The sequence below is a fragment of the Dermochelys coriacea genome, chromosome 3 (genome assembly GCF_009764565.3).
Source record: "Dermochelys coriacea isolate rDerCor1 chromosome 3, rDerCor1.pri.v4, whole genome shotgun sequence".
NCBI lineage: Eukaryota > Metazoa > Chordata > Testudines > Dermochelyidae > Dermochelys > Dermochelys coriacea.
Window position 1 is genome coordinate 31,092,700 of NC_050070.1, and position 22,822 is coordinate 31,115,521.

General features: G+C 42.3%; 1 protein-coding gene across 7 annotated transcripts in view; it reads right to left on the reverse strand.

Moving 5' to 3' along the window:
- The window catches only part of GRHL1 (grainyhead like transcription factor 1), an 80,605-nt gene that overhangs the window by 6,970 nt on the left and 50,813 nt on the right, over positions 1–22,822 (reverse strand). For 4 of the 7 annotated variants that reach the window (XM_043510259.1, XM_038397273.2, XM_043510256.1 and 1 more), the window contains exons 9-14: positions 22,166–22,324; positions 11,727–11,814; positions 8,724–8,863; positions 8,235–8,272; positions 6,196–6,284; positions 4,189–4,274 (exon numbers count right to left, since the gene is read on the reverse strand). In XM_043510259.1, coding sequence (XP_043366194.1) covers positions 4,189–4,274; positions 6,196–6,284; positions 8,235–8,272; positions 8,724–8,863; positions 11,727–11,814; positions 22,166–22,324 — 600 coding nt within the window. The remainder of the gene's footprint in view (positions 1–4,188; positions 4,275–6,195; positions 6,285–8,234; positions 8,273–8,723; positions 8,864–11,726; positions 11,815–22,165; positions 22,325–22,822) is intronic. The other 3 variants (XM_043510258.1, XM_038397274.2, XM_043510257.1) reach the window with 1 other exon arrangement.

Sequence of the window (22,822 nt, forward strand, 5' to 3'; positions counted from 1 at the left end):
CTTGTACCCCAGCAGGCAATTGGAGGAGTGGGTGATATTTTGCAATTTAAGGGCTTGTCGACACTGCACCACAGTGCAGACTATGGGGGTGTGAATTGCAGAGCGCACCAAAATTTCATGCACTAACTGCCCTGCATGGATGCTGCTGGTGCAAAGAAGGTACCTAGCTCGTGTGAACATAGTCCTGTTTGAAACCACAGACCTTTTTAGTTTGTACCAGCAGCCTTCACACAGAGCAGTTGGAGCACAACATTTTGGTGTGCTCTGCAATTCACGCCCCTGTAACCCACATTGTGGCGCAGCATAGACGTAGCTTAAAAATCACACTATTGTAGCAAGAGCTACAGTTAAGGGTGCACAGCAGTTTCCATTCCAACCTCCCCGTTTTCACATGCTCACAACTTCCTGAAATATTCACTTTTTTAATTTACATTTTCCAGGTTTGGTCTCAGACTAAAGAAGAATTTTATTTGTGAGTGCATGTGGGCATGTCTGTATAAAAGTTCATAGAATCATAGAATATCAGGGTTGGAAGGGACCCCAGAAGGTCATCTAGTCCAACCCCCTGCTCAAAGCAGGACCAAGTCCCAGTTAAATCATCCTAGCCAGGGCTTTGTCAAGCCTGACCTTAAAAACCTCTAAGGAAGGAGATTCTACCACCTCCCTAGGTAACGCATTCCAGTGTTTCACCACCCTCTTAGTGAAAAAGTTTTTCCTAATATCCAATCTAAACCTCCCCCATTGCAACTTGAGACCATTACTCCTCGTTCTGTCATCTGCTACCATTGAGAACAGTCTAGAGCCATCCTCTTTGAAACCCCCTTTCAGGTAGTTGAAAGCAGCTATCAAATCCCCCCTCATTCTTCTCTTCTGCAGACTAAACAATCCCAGCTCCCTCAGCCTCTCCTCATAAGTCATGTGCTCTAGACCCCTAATCATTTTTGTTGCCCTTCGCTGTACTCTTTCCAATTTATCCACATCCTTCTTGTAGTGTGGGGCCCAAAACTGGACACAGTACTCCAGATGAGGCCTCACCAGTGTCGAATAGAGGGGAACGATCACGTCCCTCGATCTGCTCGCTATGCCCCTACTTATACATCCCAAAATGCCATTGGCCTTCTTGGCAACAAGGGCACACTGCTGACTCATATCCAGCTTCTCGTCCACTGTCACCCCTAGGTCCTTTTCCGCAGAACTGCTGCCGAGCCATTCGGTCCCTAGTCTGTAGCGGTGCATTGGATTCTTCCATCCTAAGTGCAGGACCCTGCACTTATCCTTATTGAACCTCATTAGATTTCTTTTGGCCCAATCTTCCAATTTGTCTAGGTCCTTCTGTATCCTATCCCTCCCCTCCAGCGTATCTACCACTCCTCCCAGTTTAGTATCATCCGCAAATTTGCTGAGAGTGCAATCCACACCATCCTCCAGATCATTTATGAAGATATTGAACAAAACGGGCCCCAGGACCGACCCCTGGGGCACTCCACTTGACACCGGCTGCCAACTAGACATGGAGCCATTGATCACTACCCGTTGAGCCCGACAATCTAGCCAGCTTTCTACCCACCTTATAGTGCATTCATCCAGCCCATACTTCCTTAACTTGCTGACAAGAATGCTGTGGGAGACCGTGTCAAAAGCTTTGCTAAAGTCAAGAAACAATACATCCACTGCTTTCCCTTCATCCACAGAACCAGTAATCTCATCATAAAAGGCGATTAGATTAGTCAGGCATGACCTTCCCTTGGTGAATCCATGCTGACTGTTCCTGATCACTTTCCTCTCCTCTAAGTGCTTCAGGATTGATTCTTTGAGGACCTGCTCCATGATTTTTCCAGGGACTGAGGTGAGGCTGACCGGCCTGTAGTTCCCAGGATCCTCCTTCTTCCCTTTTTTAAAGATGGGCACTACATTAGCCTTTTTCCAGTCATCCGGGACTTCCCCCGTTCGCCACGAGTTTTCAAAGATAATGGCCAAGGGCTCTGCAATCACAGCCGCCAATTCCCTCAGCACTCTCGGATGCAATTCGTCCGGCCCCATGGACTTGTGCACGTCCAGCTTTTCTAAATAGTCCCTAACCACCTCTATCTCTACAGAGGGCTGGCCATCTCTTCCCCATTTTGTGATGCCCAGCACAGCAGTCTGGGAGCTGACCTTGTTAGTGAAAACAGAGGCAAAAAAAGCATTGAGTACATTAGCTTTTTCCACATCCTCTGTCACTAGCTTGCCTCCCTCATTCAGTAAGGGGCCCACACTTTCCTTGGCTTTCTTCTTGTTGCCAACATACCTGAAGAAACCCTTCTTGTTACTCTTGACATCTCTTGCTAGCTGCAGCTCCAGGTGCGATTTGGCCCTCCTGATATCTTTCCTACATGCCCGAGCAATATTTTTATACTCTTCCCTGGTCATATGTCCAACCTTCCACTTCTTGTAAGCTTCTTTTTTATGTTTAAGATCCGCTAGGATTTCACCATTAAGCCAAGCTGGTCGCCTGCCATATTTACTATTCTTTCGACTCATCGGGATGGTTTGTCCCTGTAACCTCAACAGGGATTCCTTGAAATACAGCCAGCTCTCCTGGACTCCCTTCCCTTTCATGTTAGTCCCCCAGGGGATCCTGGCCATCTGTTCCCTGAGGGAGTCAAAGTCTGCTTTCCTGAAGTCCAGGGTCCGTATCCTGCTGCTTACCTTTCTTCCCTGCGTCAGGATCCTGAACTCAACCAACTCATGGTCACTGCCTCCCAGATTCCCATCCACTTTTGCTTCCCCCACTAATTCTACCCGGTTTGTGAGCAGCAGGTCAAGAAAAGCGCTCCCCCTAGTTGGCTCCCCTAGCACTTGCACCAGTAAATTGTCCCCTACGCTTTCCAAAAACTTCCTGGATTGTCTATGCACCGCTGTATTGCTCTCCCAGCAGATATCAGGAAAATTAAAGTCACCCATGAGAATCAGGGCATGCGATCTAGTAGCTTCCGTGAGTTGCCGGAAGAAAGCCTCATCCACCTCATCCCCCTGGTCCGGTGGTCTATAGCAGACTCCCACCATGACATCACTCTTGTTGCACACACTTCTAAAGTTAAAGCAAAAACCCTTCAGCCATTTTTTATTATGGATAATAAAAAAAAAAAAACAATCACCAGTTTTCCCATTGCAAAAATAGATATTTTGCTGTAACCCTTGTTCAAAAACACCTTGAAATTTGGCATTAAAATAGTCCCTTGGAAAGAAGATACAACTCGCTAGGCTTGGAGGGAAAACAAAAAGTAATGAGAGACTGATAAAAGTATAAGCCGTTTGAACATGCTCCAGAAACTGTTCCAGCAACTAATTAAAATGTTACCCCCCAATTATGAAAAACAGTCACAAAGTAGGACCCTGCGGATTAGTTTTGATACCAATGGAAAAAAATCTAAAAAAGCTTCTTCTGCAGCTCGGTGGAGAGAGGATCTGGATGAAAAATGAACCTAGGAGTGTATATTTTCCAATGTGACTAGTGATTTTGGGTGCCTCAAGGTTTTGGACATCCAGTCTGAGACACCTAAAAGGTACCTGATGTTCACAGAATGTTGAGCAGCACCCATTCTTCAAAAATCAAGCCTCTTTAAGATGTCTCAAAGTTGGACACACAAAAATGGAGGCTCCTAAAATCACCAGTTACTTGAAAATTTAAGCCATGAGCTTCATCTGCTCTCTTATGCACAGTTTATTCAAACTCTGAATTCTTAAGTATAGAAAAATAGATCCCAGGCAAACATGTTTAATATTTCTAGAATCCAGCTATTCTTGACTGAGCGATCACTACTTCGAATGTATCTGGAACTACCACTAAACTTGCTGGAGCCCACAGCAGACTTAGCTGCTCCCCTGATGAACTAAGCCCACCACAGCACCAATGAAGGATGCCAGTAAGGAACCGTCTTTGCTTGCTCTATTTTTCAAAGTCAGCTTTAAACAGAAGCTGAGGAGTTAACTGCAGCGTTCTTCCCCTTACTCAAAGGTCACTTAGGTGGAGAACCAGCACCTATTTTTAACTGGAAGCAACAGAAATATTTAGATGACTCAAACTGCAGCTATGATTCAAGCTCAGCCATACTTTAAATACTTAGGGTCTAATACTAGGGAACCAGATGTCATGCTCATGGTTTCACAGACAGGACGCAAGGTTTTATGAACTGCCCTGATACTTACAGCTTCCATTAGACCTTTCAGAGATGGTGTCTTTAGCATAAGTGCATCAAAGACTTCTTCCGACTCCTTTCGGACATACAGCAACACTGAATGCAAACCAGAGAGAGTGCTTTAATATATATTTGTTCCTTGAGGACAAGGCATAAGTGAGTGTTGTGAAAGCACAGAGTAATATACATTAAAATAATGCAGCGAAGATATACATACAAACTTAGTTAAATCAAAAATGTACCTTTTATATGCTTGTTGAAAGAGTGACAAGCAACAAGACATGCAGAAGTGTCCCAAGCTCAGGTGCTAAACACCTTTGCCTTTGAAACTATCCTGCATTTGCCTCCATTTGTTAATGAGATAAAAGGCTACACTGGAAATGCTTTTAGAGAAGGCAGAGTAGTTGAACAGGTGGAACACACATCCTTCAGAGTCTCTTGGCTATGGCCCATGCTATCTGGCTGCCTGGAGAAACTGTTAAATAAAATAATGCAGCAGATACGCAGTTCAGTTACTCATGCTGAACTTGCTATTCCTTCTCTTTAGTTTCTTGCAACTGTCTATACTTTCCCCCCCATTTTAATCTTCTCTCCCCCTCTTTGCTTCCCCATTTCACTTCCTTGCTATTATTCAGCAATATTTATTAGAAATCATGTTGCTCCATTTAGTAGGATATGGATCTGATTCCCCGCTCCAAAGACTGGACTGAAAGAATAAGCCAGACAACCAGAGTGTCCTCCAGCTCATGGAGACTGAGCCATTACACAGAAAAACAGCCCCATTAAAAACTACATTAAGGCTGTGCAATAAGCCAATAAGAGCAGGGAAATGTGGACATGTAACATCTTCAAAGTCCTTAATTCACCCTCTAATTACCAGGTATTGCGGCACATATTGTTTACTATGTCTGATAGCTCACTGCTCTGATGCACCTGTGATTTGGAAAAATACACTGTAATATCTAGGTCAAACGGAGTGAATTAAGCTTGGATGCTTGGAGATTTTTAATTTGGTGGAGGAGGGTTTAAAAATGAAGGCAGAAGGAGGGGGTGGATTTAAAAGCAAACAGAGCAATAACCATCTATAGAAGGGAAGCAGTGTGGCTTAGTGTACAGAGCACTGATGGACTCTGGACTTCTACTTCTGGTTCTTGCACTGGCCTGCTGGGTGACTTTGGGTAAGTCACTTCACTCCCGTGCATCAGTTTCCCCCTCTGTACAATGGAGATGATACTGGCCTCCTTTGTCAAGTGCTTTGAGGTCCACTGATGAAAAATGCTATAAGAGCTAGGTATTATTATAGAGCATAAATATGAGGCTATGGCAGCTACCCTTAGAATAAGGTCCCCATTTTACGATTTATTAAAGAAACTAAGCTCTCATTATTTCTCATTTTCCCTTAGCAAACATCTTCATTAGTTTATCGCAGCCAGAGGGAAAGGACAGCCATATGGTTAAGGTTGTAACTGGGACTCCAGAGACATGGGTTCAGTTCCTCAGCTGCCACAGACAAGTCCTTTAACCCTTCTGTGCTCCACTTTCCTCCATCTACGAAACGGGGATGAGGCACTTCCCTACTCAACAGGGTACTGAGAGGTTAAAAACCATGAAGAAAAAAAAAAAAGCCCCCAAGAAAGTGGTGCGATTCTAGCTGGGGGAAACAGACACGGGGAAGTTAAGTGTCTTGCCAAAGTTTACTCAGCAAGTCAGTTTCTGAGCTGTGAATAGAACCAGGAGTCCGATCACGAGACAAAAACTCCCACTGTTATTAAAACCAAAATTATGTATTTGCAAGTTTAGCTGGCTCCCCTGCTAAGGCACAAAAGGGAATATTTTCTTCCCAAAATAGGTGCTAGCAGGAGATGCACAGATGAAAATCAGATGGGCACATCAAAAAAGAGCAGACACGACCCTTCCCGACCCACCCAAAGAAAAGGCATTCCTACCCCTTACCTGGCTTTCTTTCATGGCAATGCAACAAATGTGTCCCAAAAAAAAAAAAAAAAAAAAAAGTTACCTCGTTTTGGTTCCTCTATTCTGGTCAACTTATTGGGAGGTGCAATAAAATCATCTTCAGATATATAAGGCCCCCTCTTCATATTAGAGCTGCAATAGGGGAAGAAAAAAAAAAGCAGCATCAGCAGGAGCAGCCTTCTTGCCTGGAAGCAGGGAAATTCATAGAATCATAGAATCATAGAATATCAGGGTTGGAAGGGACCCCAGAAGGTCATCTAGTCCAACCCCCTGCTCAAAGCAGGACCAAGTCCCAGTTAAATCATCCCAGCTAGGGCTTTGTCAAGCCTGACCTTAAAAACCTCTAAGGAAGGAGATTCTACCACCTCCCTAGGTAACGCATTCCAGTGTTTCACCACCCTCTTAGTGAAAAAGTTTTTCCTAATATCCAATCTAAACCTCCCCCATTGCAACTTGAGACCATTACTCCTCGTTCTGTCATCTGCTACCATTGAGAACAGTCTAGAGCCATCCTCTTTGAAACCCCCTTTCAGGTAGTTGAAAGCAGCTATCAAATCCCCCCTCATTCTTCTCTTCTGCAGACTAAACAATCCCAGCTCCCTCAGCCTCTCCTCATAAGTCATGTGCTCTAGACCCCTAATCATTTTCGTTGCCCTTCGTTGTACTCTTTCCAATTTATCCACATCCTTCCTGTAGTGTGGGGCCCAAAACTGGACACAGTACTCCAGATGAGGCCTCACCAGTGTCGAATAGAGGGGAACGATCACGTCCCTCGATCTGCTCGCTATGCCCCTACTTATACAACCCAAAATGCCATTGGCCTTCTTGGCAACAAGGGCACACTGCTGACTCATATCCAGCTTCTCGTCCACTGTCACCCCTAGGTCCTTTTCCGCAGAACTGCTGCCGAGCCATTCGGTCCCTAGTCTGTAGCGGTGCATTGGATTCTTCCATCCTAAGTGCAGGACCCTGCACTTATCCTTATTGAACCTCATTAGATTTCTTTTGGCCCAATCCTCCAATTTGTCTAGGTCCTTCTGTATCCTATCCCTCCCCTCCAGCGTATCTACCACTCCTCCCAGTTTAGTATCATCCGCAAATTTGCTGAGAGTGCAATCCACACCATCCTCCAGATCATTTATGAAGATATTGAACAAAACGGGCCCCAGGACCGACCCCTGGGGCACTCCACTTGACACCGGCTGCCAACTAGACATGGAGCCATTGATCACTACCCGTTGAGCCCGACAATCTAGCCAGCTTTCTACCCACCTTATAGTGCATTCATCCAGCCCATACTTCCTTAACTTGCTGACAAGAATGCTGTGGGAGACCGTGTCAAAAGCTTTGCTAAAGTCAAGAAACAATACATCCACTGCTTTCCCTTCATCCACAGAACCAGTAATCTCATCATAAAAGGCGATTAGATTAGTCAGGCATGACCTTCCCTTGGTGAATCCATGCTGACTGTTCCTGATCACTTTCCTCTCCTCTAAGTGCTTCAGGATTGATTCTTTGAGGACCTGCTCCATGATTTTCATGGATCTTATGATCCATATGAACATAATTTCAGAACCTGGGTAATTATTACCCTAATTACAATGGGCATTACTTTCTACACAAGTCAATACACATTATTTAAAACTGCCCAGCTGCTTTGATTCTGCCGCTGCTCTCTCTCTCTCCAACAACAGAGTCCCCTTATGCTGCTTAAGCACAACACCAAATCAGCTATTTACCTGGAGATTCTGGGCAAGGCCCTTTGGAATGTGAAAATTTTTTGGCACACACTGGAAAGCCCAGAGCAGCAAACCTGAGTGTCAAGCTGGCTGCATAGTCATGGAGAGTGTCTGCTATGCAAGATTTTCCATTTTGGAGAAGACAGCATCACTGACAGCCTGGGCCCTGTGCTGCTTATAGATCTGACTATGGTCTGGGGCTTACATAAGGGGAGGAGTAAAACACCAAATATTAGAGTACACGGCAAGCTCTTTGGGGCAGGGACCTCACCTTCCTAGTTGATTTTACAGCACCATGCAATTCAATAGTGTTATAGAATGGATAAAATAGCGAGTCTCTTACCCTTCACCCTCCAGTTCTTCTGGTGCAACCGGAAGGACCTTTAAAACAAAACAAGAAAAAATTTTGAGTATACAGAGAAAGGTGCTCTTTATTAGACTATTGGATGGTAAATGACATGGGACCATTAACTGGAACCTACCACAGTGTGTAGCTAGCTAGCTATAGATAAAAAGTGGACCTGAGAAGCCAACAATAGGAACATAGAGATCAGACCAGAGCTTCTAGACCAGTATCCTGTCACTGGCCAGCATCAAATGCTTCACAGGAAGGTGAAGAATTACCTGCCCACAAAGCAAGTTTTCTTCCTAACTCCCATTTGTTAGGCTTATGTCGTGAAGCATAAAGGTTTATATGATCACACTTAATAGTAACTTTTTGCTCCCAGTTGTTATACATTTAAGAACCAGCCCAGTGTCTATGTACAGTATCATTACATAGGCAGACAACGCCCCTAATTTTATATTAAGGGCACACAATGGCATCACATACATGAGTCCCACGCTGAAGACTGGAATGGTGAACGTCAGGGATAAAAAGAACTGGCTGAGTGTCAAGATCTTGGGACGGCTTGAAGACAGTGACGTCTGTCCGCTTGTGGGAAGGAAGCATTGGCACTTTGACATCGGGAACTGTAAAGAGATATCAAAGATCGTAATATATGGATATTTGTAATATATGGAAATTTAAGACAATGACATGGTTGTAGCCTTACTCCTTAAGAACAACGTATTGCTGTTAAGCAGTGATGTGCTGGGGTGGGTGTGAAGGGGAGGGTCTTCGGACCCCACTGTTAATTTCTCAGCCTAGTTTTTTTTTGGGGGGGGGGGGGAGAGTTGGAGAGTAGGGGAAAGTGCGAGGTTTTCCCTTCTCTGATGGAGTCACCTATTCTGGGGGCCACTAAATCACTCTGGCCAAAGATGCTTATTCCTTTTGGAATGTGTCACATGTCCGGTATTTTCAGTAAAATCTTCCTAAAGGATAGCTAAAAATCTTTGCAGTTCCTCCCACACACCCCAATTTCAAATGACAGAGGTTTGAACACTACTCCACTTTCAGTACACTCCTGTTTTTTCAGGAATCTACCACAAGCCTTTCCAGTGAGTGGCAGGAAGTGTTTTCCAAGTGGCATTGCTTCCCTCCTTGGCTGGGGTTAGGAGAAAGGGCTTTTGTCTAAACGGATAAACAAATGAATTAATAGATTTCCCCCAGTAGCTCACTCCTTCTCTGTGAGCTCATGCACTCTGGTATATGGGCATGCCTTGTTTCAATATTGGTAGCATATCACCTCTTAAAAGCGCACAGAGCTGATCAATATTTGTTTCACTTAAGAACATTTATGAAGGATGGTCTTATGGGCACTGGACTGGGAGAGTCACATCTAGGTTCTAGTCCTGCCTCTGCAACAGACTTCCTGTGTAACTCACTGTACCTTTCTGCACAGAACGGGGTATACTTCAACCTCACAGGGGCTGTGAAGCTTCAGTCACTGAGTATTGAAAAGCATCATTGGAGTCTTGTGACCACAGTGCTCTATATCACATGTGGTCCACCCCAGAAGCACCCAAATGTCGTTTGGGTGCTTCTGGGGTGGACCACATGTACTATAGAGCACTATGGTCACAAGAGTCCAATGATGCAGCACATCAGTTCAACCAGCGGGAAAACCCACAGTGCATCATGGGAGATGTAGTTCAGCTAGGAAACCTAGCCTACAGAGAATGGAGTATGAGGTATCTAAACTACAGCTCCCATGAGGCACTCTAGCAGATCTGATGAACAGAGATTAATGTCAAACTGACCCAAAATGAAAGATTTTAATTTGGGTTGGCAAAATGAAGTGTTTTGATTTGGGTTAAGCTTGCCCAAAATGAAATATTTCATTTTGAATTTCCCATGAAAAAAAGTTGAAAAAAATTTCAAAACAATTAGTCAAAATTTAAATTCTGTGGGAAAACTGATTTTCTAAAACTTCAACCAAAATTTACCAACCAGCTCTATTATGGAGCAATCCATATAGATACAGCAATTGTGTCTCTGGAAGCCACTGGAATGCTTATAGCTCAAAAATAGCCAAACAATATGTATTCAACCTTAATGGGAAAACAAACAGTACATCTGGGCTCAGACCAAGCATAGGAAGTTTAGCTCCATAAGCAGCATTTATGAAGATAGATATGAACTTCTACAAATGGGGGGTTTAGCATGCAATTACCCTTTCTCAGCCATTCTCTAGTACTGTGCACAGTCGTTTCTCGATCCTGCTTGGGCTACTGTACTTGGATAGGAGACCCCCCCCCCACACACACACACACTTGTTAAATGCTAGTAAAGTGTTCAGCCTTCTTTTTATGATATATTTAAAAACACTGCCCTCCCTGTAACTGGCCTTGAGCAACTGAGTTTCCCTATGTGATTGCCTTCTTCTGAGGCCGCACAGCCTGCATTTGCTGTGTCAGGAAACCCTGTTTAAACAAACGTTGAGTTAATGTTTATTGAACCAGTCAGACTGTTAAAAGCAGACCTTCTGACAAGCACATCAAATGTAACATCATCTTCAAACAGCCCAGAGGAGAGACAAGGAATACATACTTTTCCTTGCTGCACAATGTGAAGGAGAAACAGGGATATAAACTTTACACCAAACAAACTCTGTTAACGTATAACTGACCATCAAAACATTGGCTCTGTAGGAGTCAACATAAAAGTATGATCTGCAGGAGAGAATTAGGAACGAAAAGCAAACAAATTTGGAAGGATATAGCTAGAAAACCTTTTGCTCATTCCAGCATCAAGCCCCTCAAGCTTACTTTTATATGTGTAGAAACAACGTCTAACTAGAGTAGTAACTAAAAAGGGGCAGCTCAGCTCTAAAGGGTCAAGTACAAGGCTGGGAATCAGGAGATCTGGGTTTGTACTGCAGACTCTGCCAGTGACTTGCTGCATAGCCTTGGGTAAATCCCTTAAGCCTGATTTGCAGAGGTTCTGGGTATCTCTAGCTCCTACTGACTTCAGTTGGAGATTCAGGTGCTCCAACGTTTCTCAAAACTAGGCCCTTAACATTCAGTTTCCCATCTGTAAAATCAGGGATAATAATGTTTACCCAACTTAGTAAAGTGCCTTGCACAACACTTTTCATTTTAGATTGCAAGTGCCAAGTGTGATTTCATGCTGGTCCAAATAGCACTGCCTTCTCCCTCTTCTTTCTCTGGCTGCTAAAAGCCATAAAGTGATTGGATGTACAGTGGAGCCCACTCGGTGCACATATAGTTTCTTTTCGAGTGAAGAAGAATTGAAGTTCCTAACTTCCTGTGCATTGCAAAAATACAGTTCACAATCCCATATACAGTGGATTAAAGTGAAGCTATTTTATGGGAGGAAAAAAAGGCAAGCAATGACGCCTTTCTAGGAAAATTCCATTGTACTGAAAACAAACTATAGTCTGTAAGTGACATGAGGCCTATGATTTAAACACTGGGAATAATTTCTACTTACAGGCATTCAATTGGGAGCTGGGGTCAGTACACTTGCCTTTTCTTTTGCTTTGTTTTCGTTCTTCATCTCTGATCTTCCTTTCTGCTCCCTGTCAGATGACAGATTGGGGAAGAAGGGAGAAAGAAAAAAAATAATCTCTCAGTTGTTTGTTTGTAATACCCTCAGTTCAATGACATTGATCTTTACATAGTAGAACACGTGGAGGTCAGTCTCACACTAACCACTTCATCAGGTCAGCCAGAAAATACCTCTTTTGAAATCTGTCCAGTACTTATTCTGAAGCACTGTCATCAAATCAAAATTTAATGGAAGTATAACAATCACATGAATTTGTTTTAAGTATGGGACTGTGGTAAAATGGCAAGTTACCACACAGTTACTTCAGTTACTTCCATACACTTAAGAGAATAGCAGTGTCTAAGATATAAAACAGCAATCATTGAATTTTTCTCTGATCAAAAATATTCCTGATGCTATAATCAAGAATTATAAATATAAATTCAGAACCGCTAGAGTTTTACAAGGATGGAACAAGACATACTAGCATGTTGAAGAGTCTTGGTCAGCACCGACTGTGCCATCTTTCACAGCACTAAAATAATACAAGCATCACTTTTCATCCTTCAGAACAGTGCTCGCTTCTATGGGATCAACAAACACCTAATACAGAATAGATGGAAGCAGAACTTACCTCACATTTACAGAATTCCCTGTCCCTCCAAAAAGAATGTGACCAAAAAAAACCCCAACAGCTAGTCAAGTTTTCTATGACATATAAGCATGGAGATACCTCAGGAAGTAGGGATGGTCTAAGGCTCCGCCAGGACCCAATGAGATTTGAATTTGTATCCAAACTCTGCTAGAGAATTCCTGTGTGATCTTGGGGCAAGTCACTTAGTCTGTCTCAGTTCTGTGAAACGGGGACAACAACTCTTCATTTTCTCCCAAATTTCATCTGTCTTGTCTATTTAAACTGTAAGCTCTGTGAGGCAGAGTTTTTAAATGTATTTTGTACAGGACCTAGCACAACAAGGCCCTAATCCCAGTGGGGACCTGTCACAGAGTGGGTAGGTGGTGCTGTTTCTGGTTCTATTGCAATAATTCAAAGTGAAACAGTGATGGAGTCTCCTTACATTAGCTAAAACCCAAGAGTAAGCCATATATAGGCCAGACTATTAACTTCGGATTCAGAACAATCATAACTAAAGGATTGGTAGCCAAAGTGGCAGCATCCCTATGCTCATTTGCATGTGCCAAACACCTAAGCCCATTGCCTGCCCAGAATATAGGATGCAGTGGAAAATTGTGAGGTGGGGAGGAAGATTTGGTGATTTGCTTTGTAAAAGGAAAACTCAGATTGGCTTGTAAACAATGCTTGGGGAACAGACATGTCACACCAAACACAGCAGAAATGTAGTTTCTGCAGTTAAAGTAGTTGCATTTCTGAACCATTTGCCAATTTTCAATACAAAAATAAAAATGGACGTCCTTGCATACTGAGTTCTCCCCCAACCCAATGAAATTTGACAACTTGCTCAGGAAAAACCTCTCAAATAAATAAAATATTAATAATAATAGGCAGCTATAAGCTTCACACAGTGTTAAAGCAACTCCGATGACAGCCAGATGTAGTCACCTAGAATCCTCCTGTTATTCTCACCCATAAAAAAATTGTGTAAGAAAACATACAGGCTAAGCAAGAAGAGTCACTTTCAAATGACTGGATTTCAGGCCAGAATTCAAAGTGTTCAGTGATTCAAAGTTGATTCCCTTGCAGTACTGACAGCCAATAGCATAACCTCATCTGCTGGGCTAAGCCACTGTAGCAGAACCAGCAAAGGGTTTTTGGGCTCAACAGCAAGGAATCACTTTAACAAAAAAACAAAAACAAAAAATCACATTGCTAGACATCTGATAAATTAAGAAACAATTATACCATATAATGTAGGTTAATAACAGCATTCGGACAACTCAACACATCTATAACGAGGCTGTTACATGAGGCAGTATTGTCTAGTGATTAGAACACGAACATTCGAGTTCTAATCCTGGCATTGCCACCAGCTCTCTCTGACCTGGGCTAAGTCACCCAACTTCTTTATATCTCAGTATCCCCTCCAGTAAATGGAGATATTTACCTACCTCATAGGAGAGGTGTGAGGATTCATTAATGGTTGCATGGCACTTTGAAGATATAAAGCTATACACAGGTACCAAGCATTCTAGTGTCATTCTAAGTAAATTCAAGGGGTTGGTGACAGTAAGCACCAGGATGGAGAACTGGTCAGTAGCCCAGGAAAGATGGTATTTGAGCTGTGGTTTACAAGACCTATCTGTTTAGTGAAGCTTATGATCAACCTTCGTAACTGGTAGTGGGTTTTTTGATTAACAAGCAGCAAGTTCTGTCAAGCTAGAATAAATGTTATTTTATTAAAGCAAGATCCCTAGATGCCTCAGCGAGTGGGGCCAGTACATGTTCCTTAATAAATATGGGATGTGGAACCAGAAAGGCAGAATGACTTTTGGCGAGGGTGGCAAGAGCAAAGGTCTACCGCACCAGAGGTGATGGGGGGGGGGGGGTGGAGGAGGAACTGGCAAAGCTGACATCACAAGAGGAGAAGACACGAAATTAGAAATAGAGGAGGGAGGCCAGCCAGCTCCAGAAATAAATCAGTTCAAAGAGGAAAAAGATGACCCAATATTAGATTTGCAGTACTTCAAGGTAGCGACCAACATCTTTGGTCTATAAGGCACCTAATGTTTTGGTGCTGTGAAAACAAGCAGCATGGATATAGTCTATCATGAGTAACTTTTGCTTATGTTAATGGCCTGACTTTGTCCCCTAAAAAATGGGATGGACTTTAAAAAAAAAAAAAATACCCAGGCTGCCACCATTAACACAACTCACTGTAACTTCAGACTGAAGGGGCACAATATCAGCCTACAATATTAACAGAGCAGAAGTGTTAGAATGCATCAGCAGTACAGAGTCAGTGAGGGCCAGATGGGTCAGTTCAAATTTTGCCTCAGCCCTATATTTTCTTGTTCACAGAGGGTTAAGTCAAGTACTTACTGTTATTCATATGTAATATTTCAGAATTGCAATTTCTCTGTTGTACATTTTTTAAGATGTGTACGTGTGTATTTCCAATATGTATTTGAGGAAATCCTCCTTTGTTACACACCCACAACCATACAGCTGCATGGAACTTGGTTTTTAAAAAATGATGCTGGTTCTGAGTCACAGGAGCACATTAACAGCCTCTTGAATTCTACACACAACCAAATTCCACGTACGAAGCTTTGGAACATAGGAATCTCCAGACTGGATCAGACCAGTCGTCCATCCAGTCCATATTCTATCTGTCACTGACGGCCAAGACCAGATGCTTCAGAAAAAGGCTCAGGAAAACCCTGTATGAAGCAAGAGTTAATAAACATGGAGAGTCTCTTCCCAATCCCATCAGTTAGAGGGTGGATTATGTCCTGGAGTTTAAGGGTTCAGATCCCTATCAAAACTTCTGGTTTGTGGGGTGGCTTTTTGTTTGTTTTTAAATCCTTAAGATTATAATTTCACTCCTGAGCCAATTTATATCCATTTGTTCTTGTGTTCACATTGATACTGAGCTTAAATAATTCCTCTCCCTCTCTGGTATTTATCCCTCTGATATATTTATAGAGGGCAATCAAATCTTCCCTCAGCCTTCTTTTGGTTAGGCTAAACAAGCCAAGCTCCTTGAGTCTCCTTTCATAAGACAGGTTTTCCATTCCTTGGATCATCCTAGTAGCCCTTCTCTGTACCTGTTCCAGTTTGAATTTATCCTTCTTAAACATGGGAGACCAGAACCAGTTGAGACAATGATAATCAAATTTCTTTTTGAGAATTGTTACCTCATGAAAAATTGGGTTTATTTGTCAAGCACTAACAATGTGCTTAACCTGTACAAGCCAGACTCTGTTCTGAAGAGCTCATAATTTAACAAACAGGTAGAGGAAGCGTAACAGGATCCTCAACCCTAGAGCCACTAACAGCACCATTATAAGCAGAGTTGTGGAAGTAAATGATTATTCAGGAAAAAGAAAAGGAGGACTTGTGGCACCTTAGAGACTAACAAATTTATTTGAGCATAAGCTTTTGTGAGCTACATCCGATGAAGTGAGTTGTATCTCACGAAAGCTTATGCTCAAATAAATTTGTTACTCTCTAAGGTGCCATAAGTACTCCTTTTCTTCTTGTGAATACAGACTTACACGGCTGCTACTCTGAAACCTGATTATTCAGGGTGGTGGCTGCTCTAGAAATAAAATAAAAATAAAATAAAAAAAGTTTAGTTCAGGTTGAACTGCATCTGAAATTGTTCAGAATTTTCAGTGAAATGAAAATTTCAGGGCTGTTCCTGAGCAGAGATTTGAACTTATGTCTACCATATTCCAGGTGCATACTCTAATCACTGGGCTGAAGCTTAAAAACAGAGGGCAATACCTCCTCTGGCCATGAATGGCTGAAACTGTATGTCAAATTTGCAAATAATTTGGAGTCAACCAAAAGTGCATTTTTCAGCAAATAATCTATTTGCTCAGAGTGAATTATAAAAATCTGCTGTCTCTTCATTATTAGCAATTCTTGTACACAGCCAGCAACTGCCTGGAGTTTTTTTTCTGGCAGTCTGAGTAGGATGATTTTTCTCAATTCAGTGATAATATAACAACCTGGCATAGTGTACATGGCATGTATTTACTGTGTGAAGTCTCATTAAATATGAATTAAATAATGAGATAAGCATATAGCAAGTAAGTAACAAAACAAGAGCATACAGTAATAATGCATATGACATAGGCATGTTGCAAGGCCCAAGGCCAGTGCTCCCAGTCCTTCTGAAGTTTATGGACAGCTCATTTCAGCTTTACGTTGTGCAGTGGGTCACTGCTATTCTATAATGCCTGGACTTCCAAACAGATGTTTATTACAGTGGAATATACAGATCCAATCTCCATGGAAAAGCTTCCCTCTAGCTGAAATCCCAGTTTGAACATTTGGCAAGGCAATGCAACTGCATGGGAGGGTTCATTTCACAGTGAAGTTTTGCTGCAGGTAAATTCCACTGTAAATATCCTCCTTGAATTGAAGTAAACTAGGGATAAAAGATCTGTATCGGGACAGAAGGAAAGGGTTCTTCCTTATTCTGCAATACACAGACTTAGTAAGCGCCTAACCCCCCACCCCTGCAGACAGAATTGTAGGCCCTGATCCTGCAACTTGCTGCACACAGGCAGACCTGGGTGCCTATGCAGAGCCCTGGTGATGTCAATGGGGTTCACCCATGTGCAACAAAATACAGGCACATCTTTCATTGGCTGACTAATTAAGCAGATTAAGTGAGGGGATCTGGGAAGCAGGTCTTTAGAGAAGAGTTAGCATTTCATGAACATCTCTTCTCACTCTCTCCCCTAGTGGGACCGCTAAACACTGAGGATGGAGTAGAGGTTAAGGAAATTCTAGGCATGGCCCAATATCTAAACAAATACTTTGCCTCAGTCTTTAATGAGGATCTTAGGGATAATGGTAGCATGACAAATGGGAATGAGGATATGGAGGTAGATATTACCATATGTGAGGTAGAAGCAAAACTCGAACAGTTTAATGGGACTAAATCGGGGGATTCAGATAATCTTCATCCAAAAATATTAAAGGAATTGGCACATGAAATTGCAAGTCCATTAGCAAGAATTTTTAATGAATCTGTAAACTCAGGGGTTGTACCGTATGACTGGAGAATTGCTAACATAGTTCCTAGTTTTAAGAAAGGAAAAAAAAAGTGACCCGGGTAACAACAGGCCTGTTAGTTTGACATCTGTAGTATGCAAGGTCTTGGAAAAAATTTTGAAGGAGCAAGTAGTTAAGGACATTGAGGTCAATGGTAAATGGGACAAAATACAACATGGTTTTACAAAAGGTAGATCGTGCCAAACCAACCTGATCTCAAGAAAGTAACAGATTTTTTAGACAAAGGAAATGCAGTGGATCTAATTTACCTAGATTTCAGTAAGGCATTTGATATGGTGCCACATGGGGAATTATTAGTTAAATTGGAAAAGATGGGGATCAATATGAAAATTGAAAGGTGTATAAGGAATTGATTAAAGGGGAGACTACAGAGGTGAAAGGTGAACTGTCAGGCTGGAAGGATGTTATCAGTGGAGTTCCTCAGGGATCGGTTTTGGGACCAATCTTATTTAATCTTTTTATTACTGACCTCGGCACAAAAAGTGGGAGTATGCTAATAAAGTCTGCGGATGATACAAAGCTGGGAGGTATTGCCAATTTAGAGAAGGACCGGGATATCATATAGGAGGATCTGGATTGACCTTGTAAACTGGAGTAATAGTAATAGGATGAAATTTAATAGCAAGAAATGTAAGGTCATGCATTTAGGGATTAATAACAAGAATTTTAGTTATAAACTGGGGACGCATGTATTAGAAGTAACAGAGGAGGAGAAGGACCTTGGAGTATTGGTTGACCACAGGATGACTATGAGCTGCCAATATGATATTGCCATGAAAAACGCTAACGCGGTCTTGGGATGCATCAGGCGAGGTATTTCCAGTATAGATAAGGAGATGTTAGTATCATTATACAAGGCACTGGTGAGACCTCATCTGGAATACTGTGTGCAGTTCTGGTCTCCCATGTTTAAGAAGGATAAATTCAAACTGGAACAGGTACAGAGAAGGGCTACTAGGATGATCCAAGGAATGGAAAACCTGTCTTATGAAAGGAGACTCAAGGAGCTTGGCTTGTTTAGCCTAACCAAAAGAAGGCTGAGGGAAGATATGATTGCTCTCTATAAATATATCAGAGGGATAAATACCAGAGAGGGAGAGGAATTATTTAAGCTCAGTGTCAATGTGGACACAAGAACGAATGGATATAAACTGGCCATCAGGAAGTTTAGACTTGAAATTAGACAAAGGTTTATAACCATCAGAGGAGTGAAGTTCTGGAACAGCCTTCCAAAGGATGCAGTGGGGGCAAAAGACCTATCTGGCTTCAAGATTAAACTTGGTAAGTTTATGGAGGAGAAGGTATGATGGGATATCAATTAATTGCCAAAATCATGTTCTTTAACTATTCATGGTAAATAGGCCCAGTGGCCTGGGACGGAATGTTAGATGGGGTGGGATCTGAGTTACTACAGAGAATTCTTTCCTGGGTATCTGGCTAGTGAATCTTGCCCACATGCTCAGGGTTCAGCTGATCGCCATATTTGGGGTCGGGAAGGAATTTTCCTCCAGGGCAGATTGGAAGAGGCTCTGGGATTTTTTTTGCCTTCCTCTGCAGCATGGGGCATGGGTCACTTGCTGGAGGATTCTCTGCACCTTGAAGTCTTTAAACCATGATTTGACAGACATAGGTGAGAGGTTTATTGCAGGAGTGGGTTGGTGAGATTCGGTGGTCTGCATTGTGCAGGAGGTCAAACTAGATGATCATAATGGTCCCATCTGACCTTAATATCTATGAATCCCCTCTGATTCCCCTTCCACCCATGAACCCTCCCAATATTCCATCAGCACCCCTCACGGCATACAAAAAACATGGCCCAGTGGTTAGACCACCCTGTGAGACCCAGGTTCAACTTCCTGCTCCACCACAGGCTTTCTTGTATCACTAAGTCTCTCTGCCTCTGTTCCCCATCTATAAAAGGGGGAACTACCCCACCTCACAGAGGGGTTGTGAGGCTAAACACAGTAAAGATTTTACACAGTGTAGTTGTAACCATGTTCGTCCCAGGATATTGGCCAGAGAAGGTGGGTGAAGTAACTTCTTGAAATGTGTGTTTACTTTTGCTAAACAATCTGTTCCACCTTGTATTTAGCTGTGACACTCTGAGTTAGTGTAACACCGACAGAACCCGGTCACTGGCAAACTGGGGACTTCTGGAGCTTAGTGCATGAGCCTCTATTACATGAGCTAAAAGCCAACTGCCTCTTAGCTAGGGCTGTAGAGCAGACTCATTTAACTCTCTCTAAGTGGTCTCAATGCCATTAGATGGGACAGAACATCACACACAGGAGGTGTGGGGGTTACATTAGTTTCCCAGACCTGAAGAGCAGCTCTGTGTAGGCTCAAAAACTTGTCTCACCAACAGAAGTTGGTCCAATAAAAGATATTACCTCGCTCACATTGTCTCTCACATTAAAGATTGTGAGGCATTCAGTTACTATGGTAATGGTGGTCACTTAAGTACCTACGATAAATAGATGGAACACTTAAGATTCAAGACTTGGCCACTGTTGACAAATAATTCTTAGGAGACGAGAAGGTGACTAATGAGTCATCCTCTGCAGTCAGATGGCGGCACTGCTGCAGGTTGGGACACACAACTAATAGAGGTGTCCGATCAAGTCTATTTTTATACTATTTAAACAGAGCTTGAGCCAATATTTGAGTGATCTGTATTGACAGAGATGTGTTCCCTATGTAAGTCCACTTCAGAATCTGGGTGAGGGACTGTCTATGTGTAACAATCATGCTAAGGAATTACATCCTCAACTTGACAATATTTTTTGGGTGCAAAGAGATGTTCACAGATTAAATCTGAAATATATTTTACAATGAAGGTCAAATGTATGAGGTATAGGGAGGAGTCATGCGAAGAGAGAAGACAAAATCTAAAGTGAAAAATTATATAAATGGGGTATCTAACTAGATTTGCTGACATTTATGATGCAGACTAAAACACTTTCTTCTGAACCAATGAGCGGAGTGTGGATTTACCATATTAACAATTGGTTTATTAAAAGTGAGGGAGTTTGGAAGTCTGTTTTTTTACTTGTAACTGACTGAGGAAAGGTAGTCCAGGGGTTAGGGCACTAGCCTGGGTTCAATTCTCTTCTCCATCACAGACTTCTTAGTTTGTGTCACTTAGCCTCCCTAGGTATATCTATACTGCACACTAAGCCCAGGCTCTGACTCAGGTTTGAGCCCAACACTCCCTTCCATTTACAAATAAAATAGTTTGATTTGACTCCGCAAGCCCTCAAGACCTGCTATGGGGGTTGGTCAGAGCCCAAGTCCTGCTGTCACTCTGGTCCAAGCCCTGTTCAGTTTGGAACAGGCCAAGCGACAGACCTGAGTCACAAACCCAGGTCCCACACTCCCCCGCTTAGTGTGCGGAGCAAAATGAGGATAATAGCACTTCATTTCCTCACAGGGGTGTTGGGGAGGGATAAATACATTAAATTGCGAAGACCTTTTATATACCACTTTTCATCAGAAGAGCTCAAAAGAGACAAATCTATTTTTTTAAAATTGAGTAAATAGTGAGCAAAAGAAACCCTCAGGAAGAACTAAAGGTAAAATTTTCATAAGTGCCTAATTCCCATTTTCAAATAACTTACGTGTTTAGGAAAGTCTGTGGGATTTGGGAGTCTAAGTCACTTCAGGGAAAATTTTCACAAGTGCCTAAAACACTATTCTGGCCCTGCTTACAGTTTAGCCCCTGTGGTGGGGCAGAAGAAGGCTGGGTAAGTGTCCATCCATGCATTATAACTGGAGTGATAGTGACAGAAATATTAAGATTAAAACATGCAATGTTAGGCAATTTTTTATGGTAGCCTGCACTTTGGGGTTGAGAGTTCAGAATTTGGTTGGAAGAAGCCCTAAGCTCATAGATGTGCTTTTTGCTGTTCCTGGAAAGTCTGCCCAGATTTGGATGAGTTGTAAGCCACGAAAAATTGTCATTTGTGAAAATGTCGTCAAGCTTTTAAAACTTCCACCTCCTACAATGCTGCACTCACAGCTTTAGGTGCTCTACCCCTGTGGAGAAAAACCAAACCATAAGCGCCAAGCAGAGTGCTCATAACTGAGGCATTCAAAACTAGTGGAGACTTGAAAATTTTGGCCTCAGTTTCCCCATCTATAAAATGGTATTAATGATACTTCCCTATCTCATCAGGGCAGTAGAAAAAACACACACATTACTGGTGAGGTTCTCGGATATTTTTATAATGAGCACACTAAGAAAGCACACAAAGAAATAAAAAATTCCATATTTAGCGATTTTGGTAAAAACAGACTTGTTTGTTCTCTGCCTCAATAGAATTTCAAGTTTGAACTGAAAACCAAGTATATAGAATTATTTGCCGTTGGCAACCGTGACATTCAGTATCATCTCCCAATGACTGTTCCCAAAGTCAACACTGACTGTGCCTAAAGAAATTTTGGAACACTCCAGCATTCTGAAGGCAGCAAATTTGTCTGAGGTCACTTCAGCATCTCTAAACCAATTTTTTCCCCCTTACAAATGCCAAACACATACGGAGTTTCCAGAGATTATCTAAAATAGCATGTGTTAGAATCATAAAGAAAAAGGTCATTTTCACTAAACAGAGCTGGAGGGACAGCCTTCCCCAAAGGCAAACTGGCCTGACCTTACCTTGTCACAGAAGACTTTAATCTGGCAGTAGGCCCTGTGGATGGGTTTGTTACTCCTGTTATTGTAGCTGTAGGTGTCAATCTGAATGTTCAAGGGCAGCCCTTTAACTCCTTTCTGAGAGGAGAAATCTGTGCTGAGGCAGTTTACAGAAATAAAAACCTACAAAAGAAGGAAAAAGCTTCCATCAGCAGCAATACATACATTTTTAGTGTTTGCTTCAGCCAGCCATACTGAGTCACAATGTAACTACTCCACTTGGATTTACTGAGGATTTGAATCCAAGACCTTCAGAACTAAAGAGGTGAGTTTCTATTACATAAGCTAAACGACTACTAACATGAATCAGTGGATTAGCTACTAATGGGGGTACAATGACCCATCCTCCTAGTGTGGATTACAGCAACAAATATCAAATCTCATGCAGACTCGAGTTAACTTCTGAAGATTTTTATGCCCCGAGAAATATTTTGCCTATTGTAACCCCTTTTTAGGGGCAGAAATCCTATCAGGCCCCATTTTTACTGGCCAAAAGAACAGTGTTTAAAAATCTTACTTAAAACAGGGGTCAGACATGCTTGCAGCAAGCACAATTGAAATCAGTTTGGACAGTAGCAAAACCATGTTAGCTCCATGATCAAATTCTACTCTTGACTGACC